The 19,800-nt window shown below is 48.9% G+C and overlaps 1 protein-coding gene across 1 annotated transcript in view; it reads left to right on the top strand.

Moving 5' to 3' along the window:
* The window catches only part of LOC136628238 (dehydrogenase/reductase SDR family member 4-like), a 56,609-nt gene that overhangs the window by 16,608 nt on the left and 20,201 nt on the right, over positions 1-19,800 (top strand). The window contains exons 4-6 of the mRNA XM_066603980.1: positions 4,370-4,471; positions 10,570-10,640; positions 18,314-18,365. Coding sequence (XP_066460077.1) covers positions 4,370-4,471; positions 10,570-10,640; positions 18,314-18,365 — 225 coding nt within the window. The remainder of the gene's footprint in view (positions 1-4,369; positions 4,472-10,569; positions 10,641-18,313; positions 18,366-19,800) is intronic.

The following is a 19,800-nucleotide window of genomic DNA, read 5'->3' as shown; positions in this document are numbered from 1 at the left end:
TCCAACCGGGCATGGTCGTGTGTGACAACGGCCGTAACCTGGTGGCGGCTCTGCAGCTTGGCAGCCTCACGCACGTGCCATGCCTGGCCCACGTCTTTAATTTGGTGGTTCAGCGCTTTCTGAAAAGCTACCCACGCTTGTCAGACCTGCTCGTAAAGGTGCGCCGACTCTGCGCACATTTCCGCAAGTCCCACACGGACGCTCCCACCCTGCGCACCCTGCAACATCGCTTTAATCTGCCAGTGCACCGACTGCTGTGCGACGTGCCCACACGGTGGAACTCTACGCTCCACATGTTGGCCAGGCTCTATGAGCAGCGTAGAGCTATAGTGGAATACCAACTCCAACATGGGCGGCGCAGTGGGAGTCAGCCTCCTCAATTATTTTCTGAAGAGTGGGCCTGGTTGGCAGACATCTGCCAGGTCCTTGGAAACTTTGAGCAGTCTACCCAGGTGGTGAACGGCGATGCTGCAATCATTAGCGTCACCATTCCTCTGCTATGCATCTTGAGAAGTTTCCTGCAAAGCATAAAGGCAGATGCTTTGCGCTCGGAAACGGAGGCGGGGGAAGACAGTATGTCGCTGGATAGTCAGAGCACCCTCCTGTCTATATCTCAGCGCATTCAGGAGGAGGAGGAGGAGCATGAGGAGGATGAGGAGGAGGGGGAAGAGACAGCTTGGCCCACTTGTGACGGTGCCCCAGCTGCTTGCCTGTCATCCTTTCAGCGTGTATGGCCTGAGGAGGAGGAGGATCCTGAAAGTGATCTTCCTAGTGAAGACAGCCAAGTGTTGCGTACAGGTACCCTGGCACACATGGCTGACTTCATGTTAGGATGCCTTTCTCGTGACCCTCGCGTTACACGCATTCTGGCCACTACGGATTACTGGGTGTACACACTGCTCGACCCACGCTATAAGGAGAACCTTCCCGCTCTCATTCCCGAAGAGGAAAGGGGTTCGAGAGTGTTGCTATACCACAGGACCCTGGCGGACAAGCTGATGGTAAAATTCCCATCCGACAGCGCTAGTGGCAGAAGGCGCAGTTCCGAGGGCCAGGTAGCAGGGGAGGTGCGGAGATCGAGCAGCATGTACAGCCCAGGCAGTGCAACAGTCTTTAAGGGCCTGGACAGCTTTATGGCTCCCCACCAAGACTGTGTCACCGCTCCCCAGTCATGGCTGAGTCGGCGGGAGCACTGTAAAAGGATGGTGAAGGAGTACGTAGCCGATCGCACGACCATCCTCCGTGACGCCTCTGCCACCTACAACTACTGGGTGTCGAAGCTGGACACGTGGGCTGAACTCGCGCTGTATGCCCTGGAGGTGCTTGCTTGTCCTGCGGCTAGCGTCTTGTCGGAGAGGGTGTTTAGTGCGGCTGGGGGAATCATCACAGATAAGCGTACCCGCCTGTCAACCGACAGTGCCGACAGGCTAACACTCATCAAGATGAACAAAGCCTGGATTTCCCCAGACTTCTCTTCTCCACCAGCGGACAGCAGCGATACCTAAGCAATACGTAGGCTGCACCCGCGGATGGAAGCATCGTTCTCTCTCACCATCCAAAACGGGGACATTTCTGCTTCATCAATCTGTGTATAATATTCCTCCTCCTCCTCCTGCTCCTCCTCCTGAAACCTCACGTAATCACGCTGAACGGGCAATTTTTCTTAGGGCCACAAGGCTCACTCATATAATTTTTCTAAAAATTTTTTATACGTTTCAATGCTCTTAAAAGCGTTGGAACTTTAACTTGAAACAATTTTTCGTTAAACTGGGCTGCCTCCAGGCCTAGTTACCACTTAAGCCACATTAACCAAAGCGATTAATGGGTTTCACCTGCCATCTTGGTTGGGCATGGCCAATTTTTACTGAGGTACATTAGTACTGTTGGTACACCAATTTTTTTGGGCCCTCACCTACAGTGTAATCAAAGCAATTTCTATGTTCTTCACCTACACTCATGGTACAGAAAGGTGTGTGGGGTTGGCCTACACTTTAGCTACATAAATGTAACTTGGGCTTTGGCTATACTGCAGCTACTGAAATGGAACTAAGACTGCGCTCCCACTATACTGCTGCTTCGGAATTGTTCCTGGGGCCTGTGTAGGCTGCTACTATTACTTAAATGGAACTTAGACTATGCTCCTCCTATACTGCTGCTTCGGAATTGTTACTGGGGCCTGTCTTGAGTGCTACTATTACTGAAATGGAACGAAGACTGCGCTCCCACTATACTGCTGCTTCGGAATTGTTACTGGTGCCTGTCTTGAGTGCTACTATTACTGAAATGGAACGAAGACTGCGCTCCCACTATACTGCTGCTTCGGAATTGTTACTGGGGCCTGTCTTGAGTGCTACTATTACTGAAATGGAACTAATACTGTGCTCCCCCTATAATGCTGCTGGTGATATGTTAGTGGGGCCTGTCCTAATGCAACGGCTGAAATGTTACGAATTATGGGCTCTGCCTATACCGCTGCTAATGGTATGTCTCTGGGGTGTGGAAACAGAGGCTTCCCAAAGACATGATGGCGGCGAGGCCATTTCCCACCAACGCGGTTACTGTTAAGGTGCATATAACCACGGACACGTGGAGAGGACACGTAGTGCCTCAAAAACATCCCCCGCCACGGCCCACTTAATCCTGGCCACATTCCGAAAACCAACAAAATAAACCCGCGCTACTAGGTCCGCAGTCACCACCACATTACCACCAAAGCGGTTACTGTTAAGGTGCATATAACCACGGACACGTGGAGAGGACACGTAGTGCCTCAAAAACATCCCCCGCCACAGCCCACTTAATCCTGGCCACATTCCGAAAACCAACAAAATAAAACCGCGCTACTAGGTCCGCAGTCACCACCACATTACCACCAACGCGGTTACTGTTAAGGTGCATATAACCACGGACACGTGGAGAGGACACGTAGTGCCTCAAAAACATCCCCCTCCTCCTCCAACAATGAAAACATTCTTGGCAAATGCCTTTGCATTGGTTCGTCTGGTGGCAGTCCAAGAATTTCACCTTTACCGACACAACAAGAGAGCCCCCCCAACATCCCCCCGCCACGGCCCACTTAATCCTGGCCACATTCCGAAAACCAACAAAATAAAACCGCGCTACTAGGTCCACAGTCACCACCACATTACCACCAACGCGGTTACTGTTAAGGTGCATATAACCACGGACACGTGGAGAGGACACGTAGTGCCTCAAAAACATCCCCCGCCACGGCCAACTTAATCCTGGCCACATTCCGAAAACCAACAAAATACAACCGCGCTACTAGGTCCGCAGTCACCACCACATTACCACCAACGTGGTTACTGTTAAGGTACATATTACCAGTCTGACTGGGGCATGCAGACACCTTGACAGAATGAATAGTGTGTGGCACATAGGTTCCCCATTGCTATGCCCACGTGTGCAGCTCCTGATGGCGGTGGCACAGGATTATATTTCTCATTGCTTCTGTACAGCATTGTGGGCTATCGCCCCACCACTTTTAAAGAGGGTCGCTGCCTAGCCGTGCCAACCCTCTGCAGTGTGTGCCTGCAGTTCCTCCTCATGGCAGACGCACTTATAAATAGACATGAGGGTGGTGTGGCATGAGGGCAGCTGAAGGCTGCGCAGGGACAGTTTGGTGTGCGCTGTGGACACTGCGTCGTGCAGGGGGGAGGGGGGTTGGGCAGCATGTAACCCAGGAGAAGTGGCAGCAGAGTGTCATGCAGGCAGTGATTGTGCTTTGTTGGAGGTAGTGTGGTGCTTAGCTAAGGTATGCCATGCTAATGAGGGCTTTTCAGAAGTAAAAGTTGTTGGGAGGGGGGGGGGCACTCTTGCCGGTATTATGGCTTAATAGTGGGACCTGTGAACTTGAGATGCAGCCCAACATGTAGCCCCTCGCCTGCCCTATCCGTTGCTGTGTCGTTCCCATCACTTTCTTGAATTGCCCAGATTTTCACACATGGAAACCTTAGCGAGCATCGGCGAAATACAAAAATGCTCGGGTCGCCCATTGACTTCAATGGGGTTCGTTATTCGAAACGAACACCCGAGCATCGCGAAAATTTCGTCCCGAGTAACGAGCACCCGAGCATTTTGGTGCTCGCTCATCTCTAGAATGGACACATTACTCTGCAGTAAATGCCTGCCGGACATCCACCTGCCCTGGTAAATGAGTTTTGTCTCGAGCGCCTGGAGCATGGCCTGTGGTGATTAGCTGATCATTCCACCATCTTTTGAAATCGGTTGTCTCTCATGAGACAACACCTTTAACCCATTAATAGAGTATTAATATATTTGCTATCAGATGTAACCTCCAGCTCATGTTTATTACACAGTAAACTCTTTTCATGCATCCATTTTCCAGGCTATACAGAAATTTGGGGGAGTTGATATCCTTGTTTCTAATGCTGCTGTTAACCCCTTTGTGGGGAACGTATTGGACTCTACAGAGGAGGTGTGGGAAAAGGTAAGACTGGTTAAAAAAGCACTTCATGTATTACAATGCCATCACTGCTTGTAATGCCTCATCAGTATACACAATGTATTCCTCGCTGGTCAGTGTTATATACAGTCATTGTCTGGAGGTCAGTGCAAAGTCCTTGGAAATTGCTGGATACTTTTCCTATTCTGTGGAATGGAAAAATACCCCACAGTTGTTGCAGTGCTGACCAGAGTCCCAATAAGTTATCCAGTACTTAAGGCCCATTTACACGCAAGGACAATCTTTCAAACGATTGAATGACTGACATTTTGCATAAAGTGTTAATGGACACTAATGTTCATAAGCGCTTTATTAGCTTCATTTGCATGTAAAAGGGCCTCCGGGAGCTGTTTGCAAAGCACAGCATGTGGTCTGAGCTCTGCACACAGCCCCTTTGTTCTTGCATGGGCTGTCGGCAGAATACAATGTAATCTCTGATTCCCGTGCAGAACACAGTGTACGGTCCCTGTTATCTCTCTCCGGCTGAACGATGGATTTTAAGCTTGTCCTAAAATTCTCATTCAGCCGAGGAGTAAACGATAGCGCGTTTACACGCAACGATTATCGCTCATATGCCATCTATTGAACGAATTTTGAGCGATAATCGATGCGTGTAAATGGGCCTTTAGGCTCTGGCTACACGGTGACATTTTGTTGTGATAGAATCATGGCACTTCTACAAACTTGATGTTTCCTTAGGGGATAAATACTTGAAAAAGTACTTGAATTAGGGCTTTTATCCACTAGTGTTTTTTTAACGCTGCGATATCGCTGCGTTTTTTTTTTACTGCAAATGTCAATGGGACTTTCTAATGTTAAAATCGTAAAGCACAAAAATCGCAGAAGCACAAGCTTGCGATTTTACTATTAAAAAGTCCCATTGACAATTGCAGTAAAAAAACCACTGCGATATTGCAGCGCTAAAAAGACGCTAGTGGGTAAAAGCCCTTAGGCTGAGCTGCAATACCAGACATAGTCACTAGGGTGGTGCTACTTTAGAAAAATGGCAGGCGTTTTCATTTATTTTAGTTGGCACATGCTACTACTTTTGGGAGATTTTACAAAAGCTCTTCTAGTTCTGAGATACATATTCAAGATTGCCAATTAACTTTGATAATGCTTGAAAAAAATTAAAGCATTGCTCATGTTTAACCCCTTCATGAACCCCCCCACCCCCCATCCCCCACCCCTCCACCACCACTATAAATTGATAATGCTGCTGTTTGGACTCTGTGCAGCAGCAACGTAAGTTTATGTTCTGCTGTCTACAGGCGATCGCAGCCCCTTAACAGCAGATAAAATACCCGAACAGGCTGTTACAAACATCCTGTTTGGGTGCTATGATCGGGTCTTGAATGATTCAGGTCAGGATGACGTCATCAGTGACAACTAGAGATGAGCGAGCATACTCGTCCGAGCTTGATGCTCGTTCGAGTATTAGGGTGCTCGAGATGCTCGTTACTCGAGACGAGCACCACGCGGTACTCGTCTCGATTAAACAAGCACTGACCATTGAATTCAATGGAGCCGGCAATACAGCCGGCTCCATTGCAAGCAATGGCCTGCCGGCAAGCGCGGGATGAATTGTCGGGAAGGGGTTAAATATATAAGCCCTTCCCTGCAATTCATCCAGAAATGTGTAAAAAAAATATATATATATACTCACCTTGTCCTGGCAAAACGATGTTAGCCCATTGAATTCAATGGAGCCGGCAATACAGCCGGCTCCATTAAAAGCAATGGGCTGGCGGCGATCGCGGGATGAATTGTCGGGAAGGGGTTAAATATATAAGCCCTTCCCTGCAATTCATCCAGAAATGTGTAAAAAAAAATATATATATACTCACCTGGTCCTGGCAGACGGAGTTCAGCGCGGCCAGCGGCAGTCCTCCTGAACTGCTCTGAACAGCTGTGAGTAGTATTCAGCAGCCGGGGATTTAAAATCCCCGCCTGCTGAATGAGCTGCCTCTAATTGGTCACAGCCTGACCAATCAGAGGCAGATTCCACTCACACACCCATTCATGAATTTATGAATGGATGTGTGACTGCTGCCTCTGATTGGCTCAGCGGGACCAATCAGATGAGAGGCAGCAGTCACTCCTCCATTCATAAATTCATGAATGGGTGTGTGAGTGGAATCTGCCTCTGATTGGTCAGGCTGTGACCAATTAGAGGCAGCTCATTCAGCAGGCGGGCATTTTAAATCCCCGCTGCTGAATACTACTCACAGCTGTTCAGAGCAGTTCAGGAGGACTGCCGCTTACCGCGCTGAACTCCATCTGCCGGGACCAGGTGAGTATATATATATTTTTTATTTTTATACATTTCTGGATGAATTGCAGGAAGGGCTTATATATTTAACCCCTTCCCGACAATTCATCCCGCGATCGCCGGCAGCCCATTGCTTTCAATGGAGCCGGCTGTATTGCCGGTTCCATTGAATTCAATGGGCTAACATCGTTCTGCCGGGACAAGGTGAGTATATTTTTTTTTTATTTTTTCACATTTCTGGATGAATTGCAGGAAAGGGCTTATATATTTAAGCCCTTCCCGACAATTCATCCCGCGATCGCCGGCAGCCCATTGCTTTTAATGGAGCCGGCTGTATTGCCGGCTCCAGTAAATTCAATGGGGTAACATCGTTCTTCTCTGCCACAGCTGTTACAGCTGTGGCAGAGGAGAACGATCTTTATGCTGACAGTGCGGGGGAGGGGGGGGTCTCACTCTTGCCACTATTGTGGCTTAATAATGGGACCTATGAACTTGAGATGCAGCCCAACATGTAGCCCCTCGCCTGCCCTATCCGTTTCTGTGTCGTTCCCATCACTTTCTTGAATTTCCCAGGTTTTCACAAATGAAAACCTTAGCGAGCATCGGCGATATACAAAAATGCTCGAGTCGCCCATTGACTTCAATGGGGTTCATTACTCGAAACGAACCCTCGAGCATCACGGAAAGTTCGACTCGAGTAACGAGCACCCAAACATTTGGGTGCTCGCTCATCTCTAGTGACAACCAATCACAACGCTGAGCGGGAAAGTTTAATTTAGTGCCAAACTTTATTGTAGTTATATCGGTAGCTTTCCCTCCTGTCAGTTGGAGATCAGAGGATGGATAAGGATTGCTAGTGTGTAAATCGCCAGGCATTAACCCCTAATTCACCCCTACCACTACAATCATCTGTTCTATTTAATTAGTACAGATGATTGTGTAGAATAGTACTGGTTTTTAATAATTTATCCAGAACTAAATTACATTTATAAGGATACTTTCATTCTGGTGCAAATCCACACCAAAATCTGTAGCATATATTGCGCTGTGGATTTTAGGGCAGCCATGCACCAAAATCTGCATCAAAATCCCACTATTTGTGTAGATTTTGACAAGGATCCGCAGCTAATTTCACCCTTTCAAATGCAGGGGGTGAAGTCTGTTATGGATCCACATCAAACTCGGCACCAGTAATGTAATGTGGAATTTGAATTGGAAAATCTACGCCAACTCTGCTACGTGTGTTAAATTTTTTGATTTATTCCATCAATGAATTTCATTTAATTATAATACCATGTAAATAAATTTAAAAAAATCTAAATTAAGTATAAATGAAAATGAAAAGCCATATACGTCAGAATTCTAAAAATTGGTGTTAAATTAGTGAGTCTCCTAAATTGCTCAGGAATGTGCCAAATTTTTCTATGTGCTTCCAAAATAAACAAGTGGAAATATATGTCTGATACATAACTAGTACAGTATGTATGTACATATTTGAGGTGCTGCAGCTGAAAAAATGAAGAAAGAACATTTTACAAAATGTTGCTAAATTTTGGAGTTTTTAATAAATACTCGCAAATCGTATAGGTCTACTTTTACCACCTAAATAAAATACAATATGTGACGTACATACAATGTTAGAATTACTTGGATATGCGAAACCATCACAGAGTTATTTTCTGTTAAAGTGACACATGCCAGATTTCCAAAGTTTGGCCTGGTCATTAAGGCCGAATTCACACAGCGAGGTCTAGACTGCGAGATCTCAAAGCTGAATTAATCGCTGTGCCCCGGCAGTGATCACCCCCGTACCTGTGTGATGTCTTCTTCTCTGTGCTGCGGATATGAGGGCAGTGCAGAGAATGACGCAGGTCCGCAGTGATTTTGAAATTGACATTTTGGAATCTCAACGGGGCGGACATCTTTCATTGACTGCAATAGAAGCAATCCATGTAAGGTCTGCACTAGAATAGGAAGTGCTGCGATTTTCCACCCGCGAGTGAAAAATCGCAGTTGATTTCCACTCATGGGCATGGGAAAAGCAGTTTGCATAGCCTGTCTAGGGGCAGTATTTGCTGCAGGATTTGGAGGTGAAGGGCCACTCCGGATCCTGCAGTGCAAATACGCCCGTGTGCATTGAACCTAAAGGTCCTTTTACACGGGACGACTGTCGGCCAAACGATGCCCAACACTCGTCCCTGTGTGTCCTCGCTCCCGTGCTGTCACACGGGAGCTACTGGTGCTAGCTCGCTCACGGAGCAGCCAGCAGGGGGCCCGGCAGTGCAGGAGATTTCTCTCCTCTCATTCCCCTGCCCCTCTCCATTGAGATAACACAGCAGCATAAACGATGGCCGATGAGCTTATCGCTCATCATTCACTGAAAATAGCAGCCGTTCAGTAGTGAACGGCCGCTGAGTTATCTCAATAGAGAGGGGCATGGGGGGCAAGAGGAGAGAAATCTCCTGCACTGCCCTGCACCCCTGCTGGTCACTTTAGAGATAGCTCTAAAAGCTCCCTTGTGACAGCATGGACACACATGGACGAGTGTCGGGGATCGTTTACCTGGCAGTCGTCCTGTGTAAATAGACCTTTAGGCACAAACAGACTTGATATCGAAAGGTTAATCTTTCAATCTAGAAGAAGAGCATGCAATGAATTCATATACGTAAGGTCAGCATACTACCAAGGTCATTCCAAACCAGAGAATGTCTGAAATTATGAGTTGGCAAATGCCAAAGATAAATTTTTATTAAATATTCTGTATATATTGAATGGCCACTTTATTAGACACCGGCCCTTTCCCAATCAGTTTCCCTGTATGGAAGTTAGATACATGACCCTGTGGTGTTTCAATGTGAATCCATATTGGAATGGGAAAATCATTCTACAGCTAAGGGTCACAGACAGATCTTTATATAGCGGTCATCTACCATAAAAATTATAGAATATAAAAAATTTGAGCTGTCTTGCCTTCCTACATTATAGTAGAGTCCACAGTCTCCTGTCATTGGACACTGAGGTAGGTATGGTGCGGGCTCATGACCCAAGCCTGCTCCATACTCCGTGCGTGCTGGGGGTAACAGCTGACACCTGTCCACAGTCCCCACAATCAAAGTTTACTTTGATCACATTCATTTATCCTAAATACGGCAGCTAGACTCCCCTTCCTATCCAGTGTAATAACACGAATACAGCAAATAAAGCAATAATCCGATAAATCTTAAGAATGATGAGGGATGGTTAAGTAGGCATGAGGAGCCATAAGGGGTGGCACTTGCGAGCACATGGGGAATGGAAAGAGAGGGTTGCGGTGAAGGTAGAAAGAGTAAATAGGATCACCGACCTTTGTGTTGGGCAAGGGGAGGAATGTGAAGGGGAGTGTCAAGGAGCTGGAGATGGTAAAGGTAAAAAAAAGGTGGGTGGACCTAACCTAGGGGGATAAGTAAGGTGACCCAGGCTGGGGAGATCTGTCAATCCCAGGGAAAAGCTTGCCTTGAAACTAATGCCTGAGAGGAGAGAGAAGGCGTATGGCCTACTGTCAGCATGATCATCACTGGGCGGCAAGCGAGGCCCGACTAGCCTTGGGAGCCGGGTGGCAGGCAAGGCCTGGCTACTCCCAGGAGAAACATTATTCCAAAGGCATACTGTGTATGAGTCTTTCGTTTCCAGTAATGTTTGCCCAGTAGGGTCTCTGGGATAGAAGTCTAAGAGAGCCCGTGTACGTAGCAGGTCCCTTCCGTTAACAGTAGTTGCACTGGTCTTTAGTGATATATCACTTACATAGTCACTCTGCTCACTATTCTTTTCTCAGATTCTGGACGTTAATGTTAAAGCAACATTCCTGTTGGTGAAGCTTGTGGTGCCCAAAATGCAGGAAAGAGGGTGAGGATTGGGGGTATGAAGTGGGCTTTTCTTTACTAGTGTGATCTGTTTAGCACAATCTATATTTGTTGTACTACGACTTAATATTACTGAAGTGAATAAGAAACTACAAACTATGTGTACAGTTCACAATCTATAGACGTGTATAACATATATTTCACTGTATATCTTCAGTTTGATATTTACAAAATCGGTATTAATTAGAGATGAGCGAGCACCAAAATGCTCAGGTGCTCGTTACTCGAGACGAATTTTTCGCGATGCTCCACGGTTCGTTTCGAGTAACGAATCCCATTGAAGTCAATGGGCGACTCGAGCATTTTTGTATATCGCCGATGCTCACTAAGGTTTTCATTTGTAAAAATTGGGGCAATTCAAGAAAGTGATGGGAACGACACAGAAACGGATAGGGCAGGCGAGGGGCTACATGTTGGGCTGCATATGAAGTTCCCAGGTCCCACTATTAAGCCACAATAGCAGCAAGAGTGGGCCCCCCCCCCCAACAACTTTAACATCTAAAAAGCCCTCATTAGCAATGCATACCTTAGCTAAGCACCACACTACCTCCAACAAAGCACAATCACTGCCTGCATGACACTCCGCTGCCACTTCTCCTGGGTTACATGCTGCCCAATCCCCCCCCCCCCCCACGACCCAGTGTCCACAGCGCACACCAAACTGTCCCAGCCCAGCCTTCAGCTGCCCTCATGCCACGCCACCCTCATGTCTATTTCTAAGTGCGTCTGCCACAGGAAAAGCAGGCACACACTGCAGAGGGTTGGCACGGCTAGGCAGCGACCCTCTTTAAAAGGGGCGGGGCGATAGCCCACAATGCTGTACAGAAGCACTGAGAAATCCAATCCTGTGCCACCTCCATCTGGAGCTGCACACGTGGGCATAGCAATAGGGAACCTATGTGCCACACACTATTCATTCTGTCAAGGTGTCTGCATGCCCCAGTCAGACTGGGGATCTTTAGAAGTGGAAACAGATGCATTTACAACTCCCTGTGGACTCACAGCATGGGTGGGTGCCAGGAAGCCACCGGCGGTACATAAAAATATCCCATTGCATTGCCCATCACAGCTGAGGTAGTAATGTCGTGCTTAATGCAGGTGGGCTTCGGCCCACACTGCAAGCCGCAGTCAGACTGGGGTTCTTTAGAAGTGGACACATGTAGTTACAACTCCCTGTGGACCCACAGCATGGGTGGGTGCCAGGAAGCCACCGGCAGTACATAAAAATATCCCATTGCATTGCCCAACACAGCTGAGGTAGTAATGTCATGTTTAATGCAGGTGGGCTTCGGCCCACACTGCATGCCCCAGTCAGACTGGGGTTCTTTAGAAGTGGACACATGTAGTTACAACTCCCTGTGGACCCACAGCATGGGTGGGTGCCAGGAAGCCACCGGCGGTACATAAATATATCCCATTGCATTGCCCAACACAGCTGAGGTAGTAATGTCATGTTTAATACAGATGGGCTTCGGCCCACACTGCATGCCCCAGTCAGACTGGGGTTCTTTAGAAGTGGACACATGTAGTTACAACTCCCTGTGCACCCACAGCATGGGTGGCTCCCTGGAACCCACCGGCGGTACATAAAAATATCCCATTGCATTGCCCAACACAGCTGAGGTAGTAATGTCATGTTTAATGCAGGTTGGCTTCGGCCCACACTGCATGCCCCAGTCAGACTGGGGTTCTTTAGAAGTGGACACATGTAGTTACAACTCCCTGTGGACCCACAGCATGGGTGGGTGCCAGGAAGCCACCGGCAGTACATAAAAATATCCCATTGCATTTCCCAACACAGCTGAGGTAGTAATGTCATGTTTAATGCTGGTGGGCTTCGGCCCACACTGCGTGCCCCAGTCAGACTGGGGTTCTTTAGAAGTGGACACATGTAGCTACAACTCCCTGTGCACCCACAGCATGGGTGGCTCCCTGGAACCAACCGGCGGTACATAAAAATATCCCATTGCATTGCCCAACACTACGGATGTAGCGTCAGCTATAATGCAGGTGGGCTAAAAATTCCTTTGATTACACTGTAGGCGAGGGCCCACAAAAATTGCTGTATCAACAGTACTAATGTACATCAGAAAAATTGGCTACGGCCAACCAAGAGGGCAGGTGAAACCCATTAATCGCTTTGGTTAATGTGGCTTAAGTGGTAACTAGGCCTGGAGGCAGCCCAGTTTAACGAAAAATTGGTTCAAGTTAAAGTTCCAACGCTTTTCAGAGCATTGAAACGTATAAAAATTTTGTAGAAAAATTATATGAGTGAGCCTTGTGGCCCTAAGAAAAATTGCCCGTTCTGCGTGATTACGTGAGGTTTCAGGAGGAGGAGCAGGAGGAGGAGGAGGAATATTATACACAGATTGATGAAGCAGAAATGTCCCCGTTTTGGATGGTGAGAGAGAACGATGCTTCCATCCGCGGGTGCAGCCTACGTATTGCTTACGTATCGCTGCTGTCCGCTGGTGGAGAAGAGAAGTCTGGGGAAATCCAGGCTTTGTTCATCTTGATGAGTGTTAGCCTGTCGGCACTGTCGGTTGACAGGCGGGTACGCTTATCTGTGATGATTCCCCCAGCCGCACTAAACACCCTCTCCGACAAGACGCAAGCCGCAGGACAAGCAAGCACCTCCAGGGCATACAGCGCTAGTTCAGGCCACGTGTCCAGCTTCGACACCCAGTAGTTGTAGGTGGCAGAGCCGTCACGGAGGACGGTCGTGCGATCGGCTACGTACTCCCTCACCATCCTTTTACAGTGCTCCCGCCGACTCAGCCTTGACTGGGGAGCGGTGACACAGTCTTGCTGGGGAGCCATAAAGCTGTCCAGGCCCTTAAAGACTGTTGCACTGCCTGTGCTGTACATGCTGCTCGATCTCCGCACCTCCCCTGCTACCTGGCCCTCGGAACTGCGCCTTCTGCCACTAGCGCTGTCGGAGGGGAATTTTACCATCAGCTTGTCCGCCAGGGTCCTGTGGTATAGCAACACTCTCGAACCCCTTTCCTCTTCGGGAATGAGAGTGGAAAGGTTCTCCTTATACCGTGGGTCGAGCAGTGTGTACACCCAGTAATCCGTAGTGGACAGAATGCGTGTAACGCGAGGGTCACGAGAAAGGCATCCTAACATGAAGTCAGCCATGTGTGCCAGGGTACCTGTACGCAACACATGGCTGTCTTCACTAGGAAGATCACTTTCAGGATCCTCCTCCTCCTCCTCAGGCCATACACGCTGAAAGGATGACAGGCAAGCAGCATGGGTACCCTCAGCAGTGGGCCAAGCTGTCTCTTCCCCCTCCTCCTCATCCTCCTCATGCTCCTCCTCCTCCTCAATGCGCTGAGATATAGACAGGAGGTGCTCTGACTATCCAGCGACATACTGTCTTCCCCCGGCTCTGTTTCCGAGCGCAAAGCGTCTGCCTTTATGCATTGCAGGGAACTTCTCAAGAGGCATAGCAGAGGAATGGTGACGCTAATGATTGCAGCATCGCCGCTCACCACCTGGGTAGACTCCTCAAAGTTTCGAAGGACCTGGCAGATGTCTGCAAACCAGGCCCACTCTTCTGAAAATAATTGAGGAGGCTGACTCCCACTGCGCCGCCCATGTTGGAGTTGGTATTCCACTATAGCTCTACGCTGCTCATAGAGCCTGGCCAACATGTGGAGCGTAGAGTTCCACCGTGTGGGCACGTCGCACAGCAGTCGGTGCACTGGCAGATTAAACCGATGTTGCAGGGTGCGCAGGGTGGCAGCGTCCGTGTGGGACTTGCGGAAATGTGCGCAGAGCCGGTGCACCTTTACGAGCAGGTCTGACAAGCGTGGGTAGCTTTTCAGAAAGCGCTGAACCACCAAATTAAAGTCGTGGGCTAGGCATGGCACGTGCGTGAGGCTGCCGAGCTGCAGAGCCGCCACCAGGTTACGGCCGTTGTCATACACGACCATGCCCGGTTGGAGGCTCAGCGGCGCAAGCCAGCGGTCGGTCTGCTCTGTCAGACCCTGCAGCAGTTCGTGGGCCGTGTGCCTCCTATCTCCTAAGTTGAGTAGTTTCAGCACGGCCTGCTAACGCTTGCCCACCGCTGTGCTGCCACGACGCGCGACACTGACTGCTGCCGACGTGCTGCTGCTGACACATCTTGATTGCGAGACAGAGGTTGCGTTGGAGGAGGAGGAGGAGGAGTGGGGTTTAGTGGAGGAAGCATACACCGCCGCAGATACCACCACCGAGCTGGGGCCCGCAATTCTGGGGGTGGGTAGGACGTGAGCGGTCCCAGGCTCTGACTCTGTCCCAGCCTCCACTAAATTCACCCAATGTGCCGTCAGGGAGATATAGTGGCCCTGCCCGCCTGTGCTTGTCCACGTGTCCGTTGTTAAGTGGACCTTGGCAGTAACCGCGTTGGTAAGGGCGCGTACAATGTTGCGGGAGACGTGGTCGTGCAGGGCTGGGACGGCACATCGGGAAAAGTAGTGGCGACTGGGAACTGAGTAGCGCAGGGCCGCCGCCCCCATCATGCTTTTGAAGGACTCCGTTTCCACAACCCTATACGGCAGCATCTCCAGGCTGATAAATTTGGCTATGTGCACGTTTAACGCTTGAGCGTGCGGGTGCGTGGCGGCGTAGTTGCGCTTGCGCTCAAACACTTGCGCTAGTGACGGCTGGACGCTGCGCTGAGAGACATTGCTGGATGGGGCCGAGGACAGCGGAGGTGAGGGTGTGGGTGCAGGCCAGGAGACGGTAGTGCCTGTGTCCTCAGAGCGGGGTTGGATCTCAGTGGCAGGTTGGGGCACAGGGGGAGAGGCAGCGGTGCAAACCGGAGGCGGTGAACGGCCTTCTTCCCACCTTGTGGGGTGCTTGGCCATCATATGCCTGCGCATGCTGGTGGTGGTGAGGCTGCTGGTGGTGGCTCCCCGGCTGATCTTGGCACGACAAAGGTTGCACACCACTGTTCGTCGGTCGTCTGCACTCTCAGTGAAAAACTGCCAGACCTTTGGGCACCTCGGCCTCTGCAGGGTGGCATGGCGCGAGGGGGCGCTTTGGGAAACAGTTGGTGGATTATTCGGTCTGGCCCTGCCTCTATCCCTGGCCACCGCACTGCCTCTTGCAACCTGCCCTGCTGCTGCCCTTGCCTCCCCCTCTGAAGACCTGTCCTCAGTAGGCGTAGCAAACCAGGTGGGGTCAGTCACCTCATCGTCCTCCTGCTGCTCTTCCTCAGAATCCTCGGTGTGCTCCTCCCTCGGACTTAATGCCCTTACTACTACCTCACTGATAGACAACTGTGTCTCATCGTCATCGGCCTCCTCACCCACTGAAAGGTCTTGAGACAGTTGCCGGAAGTCCCCATCCTCATCCCCCGGACCCCGGGAACTTTCCAATGGTTGGGCATCAGTGACGATAAACTCCTCTGGTGAGAGAGGAACCACTGCTGCCCAATCTGAGCAGGGGCCCGAGAACAGTTCCTGGGAGTCTGCCCGCTCCTCAGAATGTCTCATTTTCATGGAGTGAGGAGGCTGGGAGGAAGGAGGAGCAGCAGCCAGAGGATTCTGAGTTGCAGCAGTGGACAGCGCAGAACTCTGGCTGGACGATAGGTTGCTGGAAGCACTTTCTGCCATCCACGACAGGACCTGCTCACACTGCTCATTTTCTAATAAAGGTCTACCGCGTGGACCCATTAATTGTGAGATGAATTTGGGGACGCCAGAAACGTGCCTCTCTCCTAATGCCGCAGCAGTCGGCTGCGATACACCTGCATCAGAAGCTCGGCCTGTGCCCACACCCGGACTAGGGCCTCCGCGTCCTCGGCCGCACCCACGTCCTCTAGGCCTACCCCTACCCCTCAGCATGCTGTATTACCAGGAATGCAGAAACACAACACTGTAATTAAATGTGCCGCTTATTGGCCTGTGGTTTGAGGCTCAGTTCGCTTACGGAACGCCAGGAAATAATTTGGCGCAAGCCTGCTTTAACACTTAGCTGGCTGCGTATTTATTTGGAGCAATTTTACCCCCAGCAGACACGGACCCAGAACACTGAGCAGAGTGACAGGCAGGCCAAATAGATTTTTTTCAAATCTTTTTTTGCAAAAGGAAGGACCACTGCGTATATTCAATCTATATATGTCTTCTGGCCCTGCCTACACAATTCTGTCCCTGATCTGTGTGACGGAACTGCAGTGTTGCACTGTTATTAAGTGCAACAGAGCGGTGATTTCAGAGCCAGGAAATAATTTGGCGCAAGCCTGCTGTAACACTTAGCTGGCTGCGTATTTATTTGGAGAAATTTTACCCCCAGCAGACACGGACCCAGAACACTGAGCACAGTGACAGGCAGGCCAAATAGATTTTTTTCAAATATTTTTTTCCAAAGGACCACTGCGTATATTCAATCTATAAGATGTTTTCTGGCCCTGCCTACACAATTCTGTCCCTGATCTGTGTGACGGAACTGCAGTGTTGCACTGTTATTAAGTGCAACAGAGCGGTGATTTCAGAGCCAGGAAATTATTTGGCGCACGCCTGCTGTAACACTTAGCTGGCTGCATATTTATTTGGAGAAATTTTACCCCCAGCAGACACGGACCCACAACACTGAGCACAGTGACAGGCAGGCCAAATAGATTTTTTTCAAATCTTTTTTTCAAAAGGACCACTGCGTATATTCAATCTATAAGATGTCTTCTGGCCCTGCCTACACCATTCTGTTCCTGTAGTATTACTGCAGGGCGCAATGCTCTGCACGGCCGATATAGCAAAAATAAAAAAAAAGTGCAACACTGCTAACAGCAGCCTCCACAGTACTGCACATGGTTAGATGTGGCCCTAAGAAGGACCGTTGGGGTTCTTGAAGCCTACACTAACTCCTAACACTCTCCCTGCCTAACCACCACTTCTGTCCCTGGACTATTACTGCAGGGCGCAATGCTCTGCACGGCCGATATAGCAAAAAAAAAAAAAAAGTGCAACACTGCTAACAGCAGCCTCCACAGTACTGCACACGGTTAGATGTGGCCCTAAGAAGGACTGTTTGGGTTCTTGAAGCCTGCACTAACTCCTAACACTCTCCCTACAGCAGCACCGGCAGCAGCACTTTCCCTCAGCTAAGTCTCACAACGCATCTGAGGCGAGCCGCGGGAGGGGCCGATTTTTATACTCGGGTGACACCTGATCTCCCCAGCCACTCACTGCAGGGGGGTGGTATAGGGCTTGAACGTCGCAGGGGGAAGTTGTAATGCCTTCCCTGTCTTTCAATTGGCCAGAAAAGCGCGCTAACGTCTCAGAGAGGAAAGTGAAAGTAACTCGAACATCGCGTGGTACTCGTTACGAGTAACGAGCATCTCGAACACGCTAATACTCGAACAAGTATCAAGCTCGGACGAGTATGTTCGCTCATCTCTAGTATTAATCCCAGCAGAGGCCTAACGATAGGGGGTATAGAAATAGCAATGTCAGCCGGCAGGGGCTATACAAATAACAAGTCCCTCCCTTCCCACATTGATCCAGGCTCTTTAAGTTACCCCTCTAAATTTCATAGTGAAGGTTTAACCTCTACTATTCAACAAGTAGCATTATGGATGACTTATATTTTTGTACTGCGTCAATAATTGCCTTCTACATTTCATCACTATTGCTCACCCGCAGGACTGTGTTCTTTCTGTTTTCACAGCGGTGGTAGTATTTTGATTGTCTCATCTATAGAAGCTTTTTCCACTACTCCAGTAAGTAAATATTATTTTAACAATTACTGCTTCTGAATTCTCGCATGCAATTTTTGATGCTTTTTATATTTCAAAACGCCAGACATGAGACATAAAAGAATCCTTCCTTTAGTCTTCCCCCCTTTTCTTTGAATCCACTACTGTCTTTAGGTTCAAAAAATACCACAAAAGCTGCCACCAGGCTAAAGGTTAGAAGAAAGAAGCATAAATCAGTGCAAAAAGAATGACTAGTTTTATTCTTCCATGCCAAAAATAATTAAAATGCTACGTTTCGAGCGCGCAGGGTCTTTGTCAACATCAGAAAATGTCACCTGTGTGAATATGGCCAGATACCAATTACATTAAAACGACAAACGCTCAATCCAAGACAGCCCACCGAACTAACAGGTGCAACAAATACAATAAAATGACATTAAAATCATAATTGTGTTCAATCATGTTTATTAAAAATTTTCAAATAGACAACAGCAATGCATAAGATTAATCTGCCAATAATCTTCAGTCAAAGCGTAACAACCTAATGTGACTGCAAAGTAAAATTATGATTGAAAGGGAATATACTGCATGTCAATAGAATCAAAACTGGGAAGGAGAGATTGAGTCTAAGGACCCTTACGAGTCCAATCTACCTGTTTCCAACCAAATTTTAAAGGAAGCTGTGGCTCTCATAGCAATCAACGGCCTCCAAAGTTCGTAAGATCTGTTCCTCTCCACCTCCTCCAACAACCTCCCCCCCCCCTCCCCCACCTAATATCTCATAAGCGTATCAAGTTTCTCTGTCCAGATAATCCTTATTGGGAGGAAGTGGAGCGCCACAGACCAGGGACAGACATCCTTACTGCCAATATAACTAGTCGCAGTAACTCCGATTTGATCTTGACTATAGCCCCAGGTAACATCAATAAGAGGGCCATTTTAGCTGTTATGGACACCGCCGACCTGGTCATATTGTTATAGAGAAGCTCCACACTGCTCCAGAGATCTCTAACTGTTGGGCACTCCCACCATATATGCAGCATTGTCCCTGGACTGTCTTGACATCGCCAACACATAGGGAAGATCTGTGCATCGATTTGATGCAACCTCAACGGTGTCCTATACCAGCACGATAAAATCGTAAAATTCTGTTCCTGTAGTCTACCAAATTTAGTGCTCTTCTTGCACAAGAGGAAAGCCCTCCTCCAATCTGATTCGGCATAGTCACTTCCCAATTCCCGCTCCTATTGCCCCGTATAATCGGGGAGGTTGTCCTGCGCCTCGCGGGCCAACAGCAATTCGTATATTAACGAGATCCCGTGCTCAACAAAGCTTCGAAGTGCACTAGTGGCAAAGTGTGGCAGCCTCTGGGTGTCAGGAATTCCACATAACCCCTCACGTGAAAATAGCTCAGCCAAGCACCCAAGGGAAGTCTAGAATCCCTGTAAAGATCCCTCAA

Source organism: Eleutherodactylus coqui, chromosome 5, assembly GCF_035609145.1.
Source record: "Eleutherodactylus coqui strain aEleCoq1 chromosome 5, aEleCoq1.hap1, whole genome shotgun sequence".
Lineage (NCBI taxonomy): Eukaryota > Metazoa > Chordata > Amphibia > Anura > Eleutherodactylidae > Eleutherodactylus > Eleutherodactylus coqui.
Note: the sequence above shows the minus strand (reverse complement) of the source record. Positions and strands in the feature narration are given on the sequence as shown.